We start from the raw sequence: 16,061 nt of genomic DNA, 5'->3' as shown, positions 1-16,061 counted from the left end.
TATTGTACATATATCAATTGTAGACAATGTCAATACAACTATCTATTTATGAAAGAATTTGAAGAACTAATAGGATTATTTTACTCCAACACAGTATGAGCTATCATCTTATGAAGAGTGCTTAACATGGAATCAAAGTTGTTGCTCCTTCTAGACTATGCAACAGACATTAAGACAACCCTAAATACCAACGATCTCCATCAAAACAACCATGTAATTTAAATGAATAATAAAACATTTATCTTATAGTATCGAAAAAGCTTAGTCATAGTCCATGTGTGTAAACGCATTATAAGTTTTAGTTTATGCTTGATCAAATCAACGTATATGAAAACTGCTCCCCACTTCGTTACTCTGTGTATTTATTTTTTATTTTCTTCATAGTACATCAATCACCTCCCTATTAATTTCTTTTTCTTACAAATTACTGACATGCTCTTTCTTCTCAATACGAGTTCTTACATATTACTGACAAGCTCTTTCTTCTTAACATGAGTTCCAAACAATTTCTATTCATATACTTTAATTTCTTTTATTAGTCACTCGTTGTAGTCATCTATTCACTTGTCTTGTGAATTAAATTAAATCACATGTTTAAATATCTTAAGAATTAAATTAAATCACATGTTTAAATGTCTTAAAAACTCGAAGTTACAAAATTCATAAATGCGTCAACTAAATTCTCAAGTAAAAAAATGTTAAATCTATTGAAATCATGTCCACATTACAAGTTTTCAAATTTCTTTGATTACACTAAGATTTTAAGTGCTCTTATCCATTGTTTAATAGCTCAAACTACAACTAATATTTAAGCTAAAATTACCACGTTCGTAAATCCATTAGCGTCAACCATGTCATTAAGTTTAACACACTTACAACCACTACATGATTTAATTGGACACTCTATTTTCGAAATTTATAATAACTTATATAACGCCCATATTCGACGACTATTCTCACTGTACCAAGACGAGTCTTTTCAGCGTGTTTATATCCTCACTCACACGCATCTTATAAAACTTCCCAAGGAGTCACCATACTAGAATTACCCCCCAAGTCAAGCACGCTTAACTTTGGAGTTCTTATGAGAGCTACCAAAAATAAGATACACCTTCTTGATATGAATAATATCTCTCAAATCTTTAAGTCCTCTTCAACTGCACAGTCCCATACCTGAACAGTTTTCGGAAATCCCTCTCCTTCCGGTGTTAGATCGATTCATTCATGTTCTCTTCGCCTAGAAGACTGCGAAGAGCCGCTCGTTGTCCGTGCAACCTCATGGCACCGACGATCACCCTCAGCCTCTTCGGCCCCCGGCCCCACATGCCCACCAGCTTCCGCTTGGTTCGTCCCCGAATCACACCGTACTAAGAGAGATCGGCTCTGATACCAACTGTAATACCCCAGATTCGACGACTGTACTCACTGTACCAAGACGAGTCTTTCCAGCGTGCTTATGTCCTCACTCACACGTACGTTAAAAAACTTCCCAGGGGTCACCCATCCTAGAATTACCCCAAGGCAAGCAGACTTAACTTTAAAGTTCTTATGTAATGAGCTGCCAAAAAGAAGATGCACATTTTTTATATGAGTAGTACCTATCAAATCTTTAAGCCCTCCTCAACTACACAGTCTCATACCTGAGCAGTTTTCGGAATCCTTCTCCTTCCAATGTATGATCGGTTCATTAATGTTCCCTTCGCCTAGAAGCCTGCCAAGAGCCGCTCATTGTCCCTGCAACCTCATGACACGACGATCACCCCCGCCCTCTTCGGCCCCGGGCCTCACAACTTATTTATGGAGTAGATCCCTGATTAGATTTTAAAATGAACAAATACTTTATATCTAATTTGAGACATGTTCTTAAAATTCTCCCATTTGAACACCAACTCAATCTCTTTCTTAACTATTTTCACTTTTATAAATTCCTTTCAATTCAACTCAAGTGAGCAAGGGAGGGTTGGTAAACGTAGAGAGATAGTAGCTTTAGCCACTTTATCTTCTCTCCTGATTGTTTGTCTATATCATAGCTAGCGCATACTTGCATCTGTTACTACAGAAATGGCTTGATGAAGACCACCCCCTGGTTAGTGATTTGGCACCCGCTTCTTTTACCTTTACGGCATAGAATCGACTTCCTTTAAGTTTAGAAGGAGATGAGCAACACAGTACGTGCGTTCCAAACCAGTTGAGCTTAGCAGCCGACCAAGCTGAGCAACCGGTTGGGAAGAGGAAAGATCAACAACAAAGTTACTAGCTTCTAGTTGGAAAGGACAAGACTAGTTTTTCATATTTTTTACTTTATTAAACACAGTGCCAACTTGAAATACTAACTGTATGATTATAAATATAAAAGAAAATAAAAAATCGATATGCTCATAATATTTCTAGCTTTTAAAATTAAATTATTAAATAAGACCTACACAAATACGAACACCTGGTTATTTACTCTGGATAAAAATATAAACACAAATATGTTGTACTACAAACCGGGGTAAGACACCTCAAGAATTGAGGTGCTATTCTTGAGGTGCTCCTACCTAGTAATATTTAATGCGCACAGATGCATATTATTATATTTGAATCATGTAAACTTGAATGAAGAATAATTATTAATGGATATAATAAAGTTAAAATCTAAACAATCTTTGTAAAGAAATAGAAAACGACCATACATCAACCATGCCTACCCATCTTCACAGGTATACTTCAATCAGCTCTCTTTCCTCCAATCATTCAATTTGCTCCACAATTTTTTCAACCAGCTACCCTAATCCCATATTCACATGCTTTCCCCTATAGATATATACATACCTGTTTCCTCGAAAAGAAGAAGATTACGAAAGGTGGAATGATCCTTGCCCTTCAGTTATGGCGTATAGCAGCTTCTCTTTCATAACTTCCTGCATGAAGTACAAGCGAAAGTTAGCCGGTTTGATCCAGGAAAGAAAGAAGAAATGGTATCGCGGATAGAATAGAAAGAACGAGGTCGACTTTCGTTGAGTAAGCTGGGAGCTTCAGATAATTTGCACAGGTCATCACACTGGGTAAGTCTGCGTCTATCCACTTGCCACAATGCTGTCAAGAAAGTAAAAAAAAACAGAATGTTAGTAAATACAGTCTAGTGGAGAAAGGTGTATGCTTGCACACGAGGGATGTCTTAGTTCCGACCTTCCGAACTATAGTCAGTTTCGGGTTGAGAGAAGCCAATCCACCAGTGGGAAGGCGGGGCGCACCAGTCACGAACTGCAAGAATGCTCGTTGCTGCTCACGGTCAAACTCTCGCATGATTTCAAGTAACTGATAGTTGAAAAGGATACTTGTTAGCTCAAATGAAGGATTGATAAGATCTGAAATCAAGAGATTCCACCGTACTAACATTGACAACTGGGGGACTACTGATAGTGTATCCATGGTCGAATTTAATGTAATCCAAAAGCTCGTCCGACTGTCTCAAAGGAATAGAATATATAAAGATCATTTGGAGACCAGGACAAGTATGACATTCACGGGGAAGCTAGATTTGTTAGCAATACATACATTCCATAGTACATGTTCTCCGCACAGTAAGCGTTCCAACTCTTCTTCGGTGAAAACTTTAAGATGCTGGACAGATAAGACCTGAAACCCATTGCAGAAGATGGAGAGAAGCAAATATTAGAAACTCATTAATATATCATATCATGAAAAATCAAGTCCACAAAAAAGGGATCTTGCAAAGATATGAAAGGATGCTCTTTAAAATCCGGGGAGAGACAATTTTAAACTAAAGAAGCAATACACAGATCATTTACCGATAATGGCAGGAACAACTAAACTCATCACAGATGTACCGAGTATCTTTGTATGTCAGCGGGTGGAAAAGGGTATTCTAAAAGGGTGTTCTATTATCACAAAGCTTACTCAAGTTGCAAATATTTTGGATAACATATTTTATATATATATTACACTCCAAGATCTTCCTACATAGAACAAAAATTGAAGCATTGCCACTTCATAAGTGCAAAAGATTCATCAACAAAATCAACACAATATTTCTCGTGAATAGCACATAACGAAAAAAAGAGAAGGAAATATTCAAAGTGCATCTCACAAAATAAGGCAAACGACCATTCATGATGGACAGATAACAAACCTGATCAAAACCTGACTTAAATGATTCCACTTGTCTAGAAACTCCAGACTTTGTTGTAGCATCAACTATGAGGGTAATATATTCCTCTATGTTGTCCAGATTTACCTATAATATCAATTTAAAATATAATGAATGCATCCAATTTTATCAACCAAATTTTTAGGCAAAGAAGAATGACAGTGGAAAATCTAACCATCTTTGAATCAGGTGCAGAGACAAGATCATAATCTGGATACCCTGGAAGAGTAAAATCAAGGCAGAGATCCTCAATTTTTATGCTCCGCAAACACACGCCTACGCTAGGATCTTGTGATTCTTCTTCAGAAAGGGATCTCAAACACCTCTTCCTTTCTACTACAGCCTGAAACTCTAATAAAGCCTTTCCTAATGAAGGATCAAATGACCGGATGTCATGCACAGTAAGTTCCTATATAAAAGAGAATGCATCAAATACACTGTTATATGTATCATTAACCATACCCTGAAACTCTAATAAAGCCTTTCCTAATAAAGGATCAATTGACCGGATGTCATGCACAGTAAGTTCCTATATAAAAGAGAATGCATCAAATACACTGTTATATGTATCATTAACCATACATGTCATTTGTCAACACCAAAACTAGCATACCTTGTCCAGAACAAGTTTATAGAAAGCATCAGAAAATGGAAGATCTAAAACTCTTCCATCTTCAAGTGCTTTTGCAACTATTTGACCCAAAAGTCTGAACTTTTTAATCACTTCTGAAAATGGTGTGCTACTTTCTGTACTCAATGAAGGTGACCAAGGTCGGGGGAAGAGTCCAACAGGAGAATCCAGAAATCCAGGATTCTCAGCCTCTGCAGCATTCACGCAGTCAACATGGTCTTCTCTCCACATTCCCAAGCCATTTCTCTGAAACTCGTGGCATACCAGTGTGTAGAATTCCAGAGTTGGACCAAGACCAGTACCAACCTCCTCATTATATTCCACTTCAAGAAGAACCTTTTGATGGGCATTGAGTTCCATCATGCGAGCAGCAGATTCTAGAATTGTATTCCTGTTAACCAAAAACTTCTTGCGTGGAAAATTCCCGTGATTTTGCTGCCTGCCACTAGAACGTCCATCATAAGTTTGAGATGATGGAAGAATTTGAGCTGGTGATTTGCCAAGTGCCGCAATATGGAAATATTTACACTTTACTTCAAAAGCAAATAAAAATGGGTACCAAGCCATTAACTGGGTACACCATGCAGGCATACCCCCAACAGAAACAGCCATAGGATCTCGCATCTGCTGTTCTAGTTTTTCGCTCAACTTACTGTTGACAAATTCATTTTGGGAAACATCATAAACCGCTACATCAAACTTATCCAAATCACCCGTTCTTCCTTCAGCAAACACGTGCATTCTATGACAAGACATCTGGTGAAGTCTCATTCTGTTTATTCTTTCCAAGCTCCTCAGAAGGAATAATATGTCATCATCTGACCGCAATTTCCCCACATCAACTTCAGAAAAAACTGGTCCTGAATTACATGAAGATGGCTGGCAAAATGAACTTTTATAAGTTATTTTATAAATACGAGTCCACAAACTTGCACTCGGTATAATATCATGTTCTAGTTCATTTTGCTGTTTGAGTATAGACTGATACAGTGTCAATTTACAGTCCAGTTGCTGCCCTTCTAAACAAAAATATAACTTCTGTGAAGTATCTTCGCTGTTACTGCGTCTTGGTTGATCTGTTTTTACGGCATCATCCTTTTGAAGATTATTATCCACCTCTTGCTGAAAACCAGCCTTTTACATGATCAGATAGAACCATATGAGACAAAGCCTTAAAGTGATTAAATATCAGGGAGAAAAGAATCAGACAGACTTCGACATGAAGAAGAGAAACCGAAGTACAACTATTTTCTACAAGAATAGCTAAATGGGAGACCAAAGAAACGGAAAAAATGGTTAAAGATAACAAAGACAAATTGTAACACCCGAAAATCAGTCAACGTAGACCACATGCATTAAAATTATTAAATTGCTAAAATATTTTAATCAAATGATTTTGGATACATGAATGATATATTTCGAGTGACTAAATGATTAATTGTGTAATTTTGTTCGATTGCATAATTTAAAGATTTTCATGTGAATATCGTGGTTGGCCGGGGATGGAGGATCGGAGACAATTAAGGCGTTAAAAATTTTAAAGCTAAATTTTTATTTTTAGTTAAGAAAATATTTATTTTAAACAATTTAAGAATTTCAGCATTTTTAAGGTCAAATTTAAATTAATTAGTGGGAGCAAGAGAATTATGTATTTTATAAGAGATTTTTTTAGAAATATATATTTTTAAATCTTTTAATTTGAGGCCTAATGATTTTATAAATCTTAATGGGCCTAAATTATTAATTAATAACTAGGGTTAATTAAGCTCATTAATTAAATACTTAAAAGCCTTTTTGTTTTTTAAAATTAAACCTAAACCTAAACACACACACACCTACACGCACACGCACAGTCACGTAAGGTTCAAGGAACGGCCGAAACAAGGAAGGCTAGCAAAGGGAGTTTTGATTTTTTTTCCTCTTTAGTTCTTCTTCGTTCTTTCATCCAACAACGATCACCCGACTCCCTTGCATCTCAAGGTGGGTTTTCGGTGGGGTTTTGACCAGAAAAAATTTGTAGAAAAAGGGTAAGAAATAGTCCTCCGTTCGTCACCAACGTTCCTATGCTTCAATATTCGTATTTCGAGCGTTTTAAATGCAAAGGACACGTTTTAAACGCAAAGACCCGTTCTAAACCTTTCTTTTTGCACCATTCAAACCATATTATGCACGTTTATGATATTTTGAATGAAAAACATGATGATCAAGTTTTATTGACGTTTTGAGTAATTTATTTTAACGTTTCGAAGTTTTTAATGCACGTTTGAGTCGCGTTATAATTCCTACTTCCTAGGGACTCGCTGCCATTAAGGGGAAGGGGGATGATGTTTAAAAGTCCTAAAGTGAGTCCCATGTAGGATAGAAAAGGGCTGGAACGAGAGTGGAAAGTGCCGAGCCTTGGTTAAGATTATTGCATGTGTTGAGTTCGGTTTAGGCACTTGCGAGGGGAGGCTGCGTGCAGGCTGTCCAGCAGTGATCAAGGCCCTGTGTTGGGTCGATTCATGGTCCTAGAGAGTCCTAGTGTTGTTGGAAACAAGGGTAGAACGATAGGTAAGTGTTGAGGGCTCGGTTGGGGCCTAGGGCGCACGGTTTTGGGGAACGAAAGGGAGAAAGACGGCGCATGGTGGGCTGGGCGCGAGAGCTGGTGCGTGAGCGGTCCAGTAGGGTTCTAAGAGGGTGTCTAAGGGGCTGGAGTTGGTTTGGCTAGGGGCTGGTTGAAGGTGGCTCGAGAGTTTTGGGTGCGATGGCTTGATTTGGGAATAAGGGTTCGAATATGGTTTAGGGAAGAGATAAGGCTCGAACCATGGTTCACGGGGGATGGTTCATGACTCACGGGGGTAGTTTAGAGATGAAAAGTTTAAGATTAGGAAGAAAATATTAAGTTTTGAAATAATTCGGGTTCGAAACGTTTTACGGTTTAGCTATTAAGTAATTAAATCGAAAAGCTCAGATTTACGTCTAAGAAAAATATTAGAAGTCAAATTTAAACTTATAAGATGCTATGGGATAGGCTCGAATCAACAAAAGCAAGAAAAGGTCAAAATTAAGAAGTTCGAGGTCCAGGGATAAAACGGTCATTTTACGTCCCGGGTAGTTCGAAAGGTCTGGCAGTATTCCGAAGAATCATAATACATGCTAAATGATATTTTAAAATGTTTATGATAAAAATATGATATATTTACGATATATGCTAAGGCTAAACGATTTTCCCGAAAAATGCAATTTTACGATTTTTAAGGATACGATATTTCATAATAAAAGAAAAGAAAAAAATTTTAAACGAGGTGAATTGACCGTGACATAGATGATATGTGGGGGATCCGTTTTAAGAAGGAACAGTGAACTTACAAGTGGGAACATCGTGAGGCAAAAAGCCCAGAAGGAGCCCGTTTACGGGAGAAGGCCCTAGAAGGAGCCCAACGATCGTATTTTCGTATTTGGCCACGGCCCAGTGACGAGACTTGCTGATGCCCCGCGCCCAGGTACTTGGTGTATATAGACTGATCAGTCAACTAGAGGATGAATGATAAAGGATAGTCACTTTCAAGGATCAAACTTCACCCAAAATTATATACGATGATGAAAGACTTTATGGTTTAATGATTTATGATTTATTTACACTTACAAGTTTTATGCCAACTTATTTTAAATAAAAGCATGATTTTTAAATGCATGTACCTGTATATTTATTATTTGGTACGTGTGGTTAGAACGTGATGAGTCATTAAACTCACTATGTTTGAATGGATCGGGTCCGACAGTACACTCTTGATGGACAAATATCTATTTTCCGCATTAGCTTAGTATTTAAAGTTTAAGAAAATTTTGATGATTATTTTACGGAAATTTTATGTTTGATTTTGAAGCTCAAATTGTTGGATTATTTCAAGTCGACTTACGCTTTATGATTAACGATTTATGGATTTTTATGCATTTAAGTTTTTTAAATATTAGTTTATTTATGTTGGATGGTTTCGAAATTTAGAAGAAAATGTTATAAAAAAAATTAGTAGTATTTTTTATATTTTAAAGTTAAAAAGGAAGGGATGTTTCACAAATATATATCAATTACAGATAATAAACACAAACATGAAGCAATGACGAAGAAGAAGGCACCATACCATATCGACGCCAGTTATTTTCTCTGCATCCAGAATTTCTCGTCCAGAACTTGCTGTACTTGCTGTATCTCTGGGTGAAGGCAACAATATATCCCACCTTCCATCCTGTAAAGAAGAAAGAACAAATCAGATGTATACTCGTGTCTAATTAAGGGAAAGGTTGAGAAATATAACTGAATTTCATTTTCCACGAAGAAATTATAAGATGTAAGCGTATCCATAATCCTTCAGCTAAAAAAAGAATAAACCTGTGGTTTATGAACATCAACAACCATTTCTGTAGACAAGATACCATCAGCAAATTTGTATATTGAATCACTCGAGTACGATGGTGAATGAGAACTTGCACTATCATTCTCCTTTAAATCCTTTGACCACACAGTCGAATTCTTGGGGTCAGTGTTACAAACTCTAGGCCGCAAATATCCTTCAATTACATCCAGAGGCAAGAAAGGGTCAACATTCACAATATCTTCAGAGTAATCGCGAAGAGAGATCTCCCCCTTTTCCCTCTCAAACTGAACTTTGAGACTTGGATATGAAGTGCAACGCCCATATGGAACAGTAGCATAAGAGTTTCTCAGCTTAGATGCATGATTTAAGATAACAGGGAAATTTTCAACGGAAGACAGAGCACTTTGTAATCTTCGTACAATTGTCAAAAGGGGGAATTTCTCCAAAGCTGGATCAGTGCATGACAATAGTAGTCGTCCAAACACCTCAAACCTTTTTTCAGTACGGTAACATAGATTAGCTGTATCATTGGTTTCTTGTCCTACAAGATGCATCCCATTTGATACGTAGGTAACTAGTGCTTTAATAACCCCACTCTCAACCAACTCAAAAGTGGAAATGGAGTCTTTCTCATTAAGCTCTGAGACTATTTGATGCAATACACCATAAATCTCTTCTTCCAGTTGACTGCAAGTAGCATCCTCCTGGGAGTTACTTAACAGGGTTGTTAATGCACTTGATAAATTTCTGAGCTTCTGAAGAATATCAGTGACACCTTTCTCACGGTTCATCGATTCAGTTTCAAAGAATGTACTCCAAATATGCCTAGCAAGATTATGTACAGTGTCTTCCTGAAGCTTGCAGCATCCATTTTCTGGAGATTTTGAAGACTGACCCTTATCAAATGCATAACACAGGCATCTGTATACTTCTCGGAAAGCTGATTTTTGCGCTCCATTAGTTTCCAGGCACATGCCATCAAAAACTGGAAAGAGTTTCAAATCTTTATCTGGAGAAATCAGTTCCAAGATGGCAAACAGGACACCTTCCTTCATAAAGGAATTCAAGAAAACATGTGGAAGCTTGAGCATTAAAGTATCAACAATTTGAAGAGCCAATAATATTACATGATGATCCTTTCTCGCAAATACTCCAGCCAAAAAGCTGTTGGTCCACACAAGAGGATGCAATGTTCAGATTAAAATAGATAAACATTGACAAAAAATATCGCCAAGTAGAAAAGAAACTATTTCACCTTGAAAATGTAGCAGTTTGTAGCAAACTTTGAAGCATCTCAGATGTGCTGAAATGAACTAACTTATAGATAACAGAGAGACAGCCGTAAGATAAAATCAGATTGACGCCAGAACTCACCACCTGCTTAAAAATAAAACAGGCAGGTGAAAGACTAGGAAGGGAAAACTAGGAACAACTCAAGGTAATCACTTATGAAAGAACCAACCCGAATCAATATAGGAAGTAAATCAACTCCAAACTTGGGGAGAACATCGGGATGGCTCAAAAGAAAATCCTCCTTGTCTGACTTTAGTTGACCATCCTGTTCTATACAAACTGCCGGGAGAAGCTCATTCGATAACTTCAAAACTTCATGTATCTAAGAAACATAGACCCGAGTAAGTGGCAAAGATAAAGCACAAGCGGACAGACTTAGATGGACTTCTACCAAATAATTCTTTACTAAATAACAAGAAAGCTTGAATCAACTGGTATTGAAATTGCAAACGAACTCTAATTATCCATTAATAGAGTGATTAAATTCCAAATACATAGATTCGCTAATGCTCAATTTAAATATCCAAACTATAGGTGACAGCATGTTACTTTTGAATTGTGAACAAAAGATAAAGATCCCTGCTTAGTCGTAGCGAAGAATACAGTAAATATTGCTCAAATTAAGCTATATTTTAGCGATAATCTGGCATTGAAACATCACAACCGCATACCTGACTGTAATGTCCATCCAACATGGGAATAGAGTGTGTTCCATGAGACAGATCACAAGAGGATAGCATGTCCTTCACTGTGCTGCTTATATTTAGCTCAAGAAGTGCCTTAAATGCAATAGTAGAGCCAGCAGCCATCTTGGCAATTAATCCAATTAAGCCCTGCAAGTCATTTAAAAGAATTATAACTCATAAAGAAATTACAAATGAAATCTTTCGCTGCAGTAATATTTCTCAACATTGGGTTCAAAATTTTTGCTTACTGTATTTGTCAATTGGCAAAGGGTAGTGCGACTATTTAAGCCAATGAGATGTACTGCACGCTGTACCAGCCCATGCCTACAAATTTCATCAAGCATATCTGGAGAATGATAGACTTGCTCAACTATTCTAATCAAGCAAGTGGCCACACTTTCAACAAGCTAAAAAGGGAGATAAATTGATTATTAGAAAACGCTAATAAGCGATTTTCATGCAGTTATCGTTCAAAGATGATTCATTTTCAAATGTATACCTGTCTATCCTCATACTGTAGAAGATTACACAAAATTGGAACTGCCTCCATGAAAAGTGAAGGAGATTCAGAATTTTGTTTCTTACATATATTGACCACAGTTGAAAGCGCAATCCTCTAAGATACGAGAAAACAGAAGGAAAGAAGGATAAGTCTTAAATGGCATAGCGCCATATTGACACACTATTGTAAAATGTTTTGCCTAAACAGCTACTAAATACCTGCACGCTTGTTGAGAAGAAATCAATATAACTCAAAACAGCCATGATTGCACCAGATTGCAAGCAAGCAAGAGGTTGCTCACGTGAAATTTTCTTCAAAGCTTGCAAACACTACATTGGGAACATAGATGAACGTAAGAAACCATTTACAAATTACATAGACAAAAATTCACAAGCTTACACGAGCCAGTGTTTTACGATTATATTCTAAACACATAAAGTTTCAGCAGCTTACTTGCTCTGCAACGTCCAAGTATTCAATAGCCATTAATCTTTGACAAAGAGTAGGGACAGCATCATGCCTCACAAGAAAACCAGAGGATCGAGGATTAGCATCACACAAATAAGTTATCGCCCTTATTGACAAGAGAATTATATCAGGATTGCCCTCATGTCTCGCCAGCTTGACGAGTAATGGGGAAAAAGAGTCTGCCATTAGGCTCGATAAAGAACTATCACTACAAAAGGATAGCAATTCGCAAAGCTCGGTGAGTAGAGCCAACTGTACTGATTCTTCAAACTGCTCACTCAAACTCGACAGCACTTTCTTAAATTTAGTGTGATCACTGGTTGATTGATGCCTATAATAATCACGGAGACTACTATCTGAATCACACGAGCCATTAGTTGATTCCTTCTCTCCGTCAACCTCTGATCTTGTTGACCCAGAAGTGGAAGACGATGTTTCCATTTCAGCATCATGGGCTTCATGAGCAGAGCTCATTGGTGTTTGGGCAGACGAGTTTGAGGTACTCGGACGGAACTCAAATGAACTGCACGCTCTCTTGTCGGCTGGCAATTCATCCACTGTTTCAGTTCTCTTCTGACCTCTGTTTTCCATTCAAAAATCCAACACTACTGCACATAAAGATATCAATTTTCAATCAACCCGTCTCACAAAAAAAAACAGTAAAAAACCATAACAACAGACAAAGTCAAGTAATCAAACATCATCCCATATACACCACTATACCAGCAAAAAACCAAACAACCCGAAAATGAACAGAATATTTTTAGAATACCCAGAACTTAAGAAACAGATGAAACCAAAACACAGAAACAACAACAGCACAAAACCGAAGAATAAAACCACGTCAATGTTCAACAACACCCATGGAAAATTGCACCCAACTAAACATCGATCATGCAACAGAGTACATCAGATTCAATCAACCATTCAAAAAGCACCAATCTTTAAACGCAAAGAAAGAAAAACCCATAACCAAAAGCAAGCCAATAAATACAAAAGCTAGAATCCAAGCACCGACAAACATATCAAAAACCCGGAAATCTTTCCCTTCACACGCGCTCTGTCTCACTTTTACCTGCAAAAGGTCACCGGAAAACTAATCTCGCCAGCGTTATAAAATTCGTGATTTCTGGCGATTATGATGACGATGGTGATGGTGAAAAAACAGAGTGAGAAGAAGAAAATGGGTGTTTTTTTTTCTGGGAATTAAATAATAACAATTTACGAAATACAAAATATGTAGAAAAATTGTTCCGTGTAAATTACATGCCATGTTACGGCCATGTTATTGTATATCATCTTGCGGGCAGCTTGGGGAACACGTGTAAGGCTATTATGTCACCAGATTGTGTTTGGGCTTTCTTGGGCCTTCACACCATGCAAACACCATTCAAGACTAATATTTAAATGAAATCTTCTTATCTTGTATCATATTTTTTTTAATACAAGTATGTCTGTGTGAGAACTAATATATTCGTGAGAAAAATTGATCGATTTATATTTAAATTGAAAAATAATAATTTTAACAAAAATATATTTTTTTATTGATCAAATATTATAAGAGATTCATCTAACAAAATTAGTTCTGAGATTTTTGTGTTACCACTATTAGTGAATATATCAACTAAAAAAACATTTACTTATTTTAATAAGTGATGCACCTAAGTTATGGGTCTGGATCCATGTCTCGTTCACATGGATCTAATAGTGTTGGTGATCGTTCATCCTTATTAATTTTTGTTGTTGAATGTCATATTATGAGATATATATATATAGTAGTATGCATGTGTGTATATTATTAAATAATACAGTTGCATAAATCCTGCAAACATACAAACTCATCACACACGATTTTAAATTAAAATGATGAGACAATTTTCAAATTAAAATCCTTCATTTGGAATAAGATTCAAATTTTATATCAAACCCCAAAAGTAAAAATTAAAAGAGTTTAATTTATTATTTCCTTCTATCAACCGTGGTTGCATGATGAACGTTATGCATGATCAGTGTCTATCTCATATTATTGAGGATGCCTGAATGCTCGAAAGGTGTGACTTCCACCAGACATATTGTAGAGGCCCGTATTTCGTATTTGAAAATTTGCGAAATTATTAAAAAAATTTCTTTTTAAATAAATAACATGCCTCATTCATAAAATAAACTGATAAAAAGATAATGTTTAATGTAACAGCGGAAGCAAATATTGTTTTCAAACCACAACTTAAAAATAATTCGTCAAAGTAAAAACTGAGTTTGAGCATAAATAGTAAATGATAAAAATGAGGTCCTCGGGTCCCTACTACTGCCGACCCAAGCTAGCTCACTAGTCCCCGCCCTCAGCCTCGACATCATCAGTACCTACAACAATCAAGTCTAGTGAGTCTAAAGACTCAACATGCATATATCGTGAATAACAAGTAAATATATCATAAAATTTCACGTAACATAAAAATATCGTATCGTAAAGCGTAAGGTAAAAAGATCATACCATGGATAATTATAATTACGTGCATATATGAAAATCATACGTAAAAGTTTGCTCGATAGAGCTCTGTCATAACATATTATATCGTAATTTTCTGTAGAGATAATGTTCTACGCAAGTGGCCCATAACATAACATAACATAACATGCACGTCTGATCAGACTAAACCACAGTATACTGGGCGGTAGAGATCATCACAGCTCTTGGACTGGATATCCGTACCCATACATAATCGTAAACTGGTCGTAAGTCACCAGGTGAAGAAATCCCATAAGCGTAAAGTGGCCACAAGACATATCGCATATATCTCAAAAATAAACATTTTATATTTTATGCACGTAATATAATTATAACCCTGTTTTACCGAATGGGTTGGATCGTTCCCAGGCTCGCTGCGACCTATTTCTAACATGAGAACATGCAAATAAACTTAACATGACCAACACTTCATAATCGAACTAGAAACGAGACAATTACGCCAAACAAACTTAGTATTCAACCATGGCTTCGTACCAACCAGAACCAACATGGAACCAACGCTTAGCCATGATTAAAATACTCCAAAAATACTGGAAAACATAACCATAGGGCTTTAATACACGAAAATAGTGAATGGAGGCCAAAATCGTGAAACGCTCTTTCGAGAGTCACTTTGGCACATTGCACCGTAAATTCTCGTATGACTTCTAAACTTAACCAAATCACAAACAACCAAAAATGTGACCTTCCTAACTTGTTGAGGTACTCTCCAGTCCAAGGCCATAGGCTAAAAGCCAACCAAGAACTCGTACATGACCTCTGAACCGATGACAAAGCTGCAGTCCAATTACAGTCACGGCACTTGTGCTTGCATCGCTTCGTTTACAAGGCTATTGGCCATTGGGGCTTGAACCACTGACCAGAGCCTCTTCCCAACATCCTAGGGTGTGGCTTGAACCATGGCTAAGGGCCCTAGGCCAAGCACAATCCAAGCAACACCCAAGACAACCCAACGCTTGAAACCGAGAATGCCAAACAAATTCTGTGTTGTGCGATGGTTTGGATTGCTTGCTGTCTCGGGTCGTTCTAGTAGTCATTTGATCAACCATGGCTCGATCTAGACATCATGAGGTATTGTGTGAACCATGGCTAAGGTCTAGAAGCTAACCAAGATCCACCCAACACCATAAAATCGAAACTCACTCACCCAAAACAGGAAAAGAAACCGAGGGACACTTGTGTTGTTTTGTTTCAAAAATCGATGGAACCATGAACCAAGCTCTAAAGGCTGACTTGGTAACGTCCTAGGCATGCTAGGGAAGGGTTCTAACCATGGCTACAGGTCCTAGGCCAACCACAATCCAAACCCCAACTTAAGGCATCCAAACAACAAAAATCGAGACACATATTGCAACTATGGGGAAAGTTGCAGTCAAGTCTCTTTCTAACGTGCATGGGCTGGAACCAACGAACCAAACCAACATGATCTTAACACACCCTAGTACG

At 37.2% G+C, this 16,061-nt stretch overlaps 1 protein-coding gene across 2 annotated transcripts; it reads right to left on the bottom strand.

The window, feature by feature from the left end:
* Positions 1–2,542: 2,542 nt before the first annotated feature.
* Positions 2,543–13,306, bottom strand: LOC142505580 (E3 ubiquitin-protein ligase UPL4-like). 2 transcript variants are annotated; one of them, XM_075618622.1, is made up of 18 exons: positions 13,164–13,306; positions 12,074–12,696; positions 11,839–11,949; positions 11,618–11,734; positions 11,367–11,525; positions 11,104–11,265; positions 10,602–10,754; positions 10,395–10,516; positions 9,154–10,303; positions 8,906–9,010; positions 4,767–5,906; positions 4,329–4,562; positions 4,136–4,240; positions 3,541–3,621; positions 3,380–3,448; positions 3,172–3,300; positions 2,995–3,078; positions 2,543–2,903 (listed from the first exon to the last, which is right to left on the bottom strand). In XM_075618622.1, exons 2-18 carry the CDS (start codon positions 12,677–12,679, stop codon positions 2,838–2,840), a joined length of 4,593 nt encoding a protein of 1,530 aa, XP_075474737.1. In that variant the 5' UTR covers positions 12,680–12,696; positions 13,164–13,306; the 3' UTR covers positions 2,543–2,837. The 2 variants fall into 2 exon arrangements, with proteins under 2 accessions (XP_075474737.1, XP_075474736.1); XM_075618621.1 differs by having other exon boundaries at positions 2,544–2,903; positions 4,767–5,918; positions 13,164–13,305.
* Positions 13,307–16,061: the final 2,755 nt, after the last annotated feature.

Source organism: Primulina tabacum, chromosome 10 (genome assembly GCF_025594145.1).
Source record: "Primulina tabacum isolate GXHZ01 chromosome 10, ASM2559414v2, whole genome shotgun sequence".
In the NCBI taxonomy this organism is placed as follows: Eukaryota; Viridiplantae; Streptophyta; class Magnoliopsida; order Lamiales; family Gesneriaceae; genus Primulina; species Primulina tabacum.
Note: the sequence above shows the minus strand (reverse complement) of the source record. Positions and strands in the feature narration are given on the sequence as shown.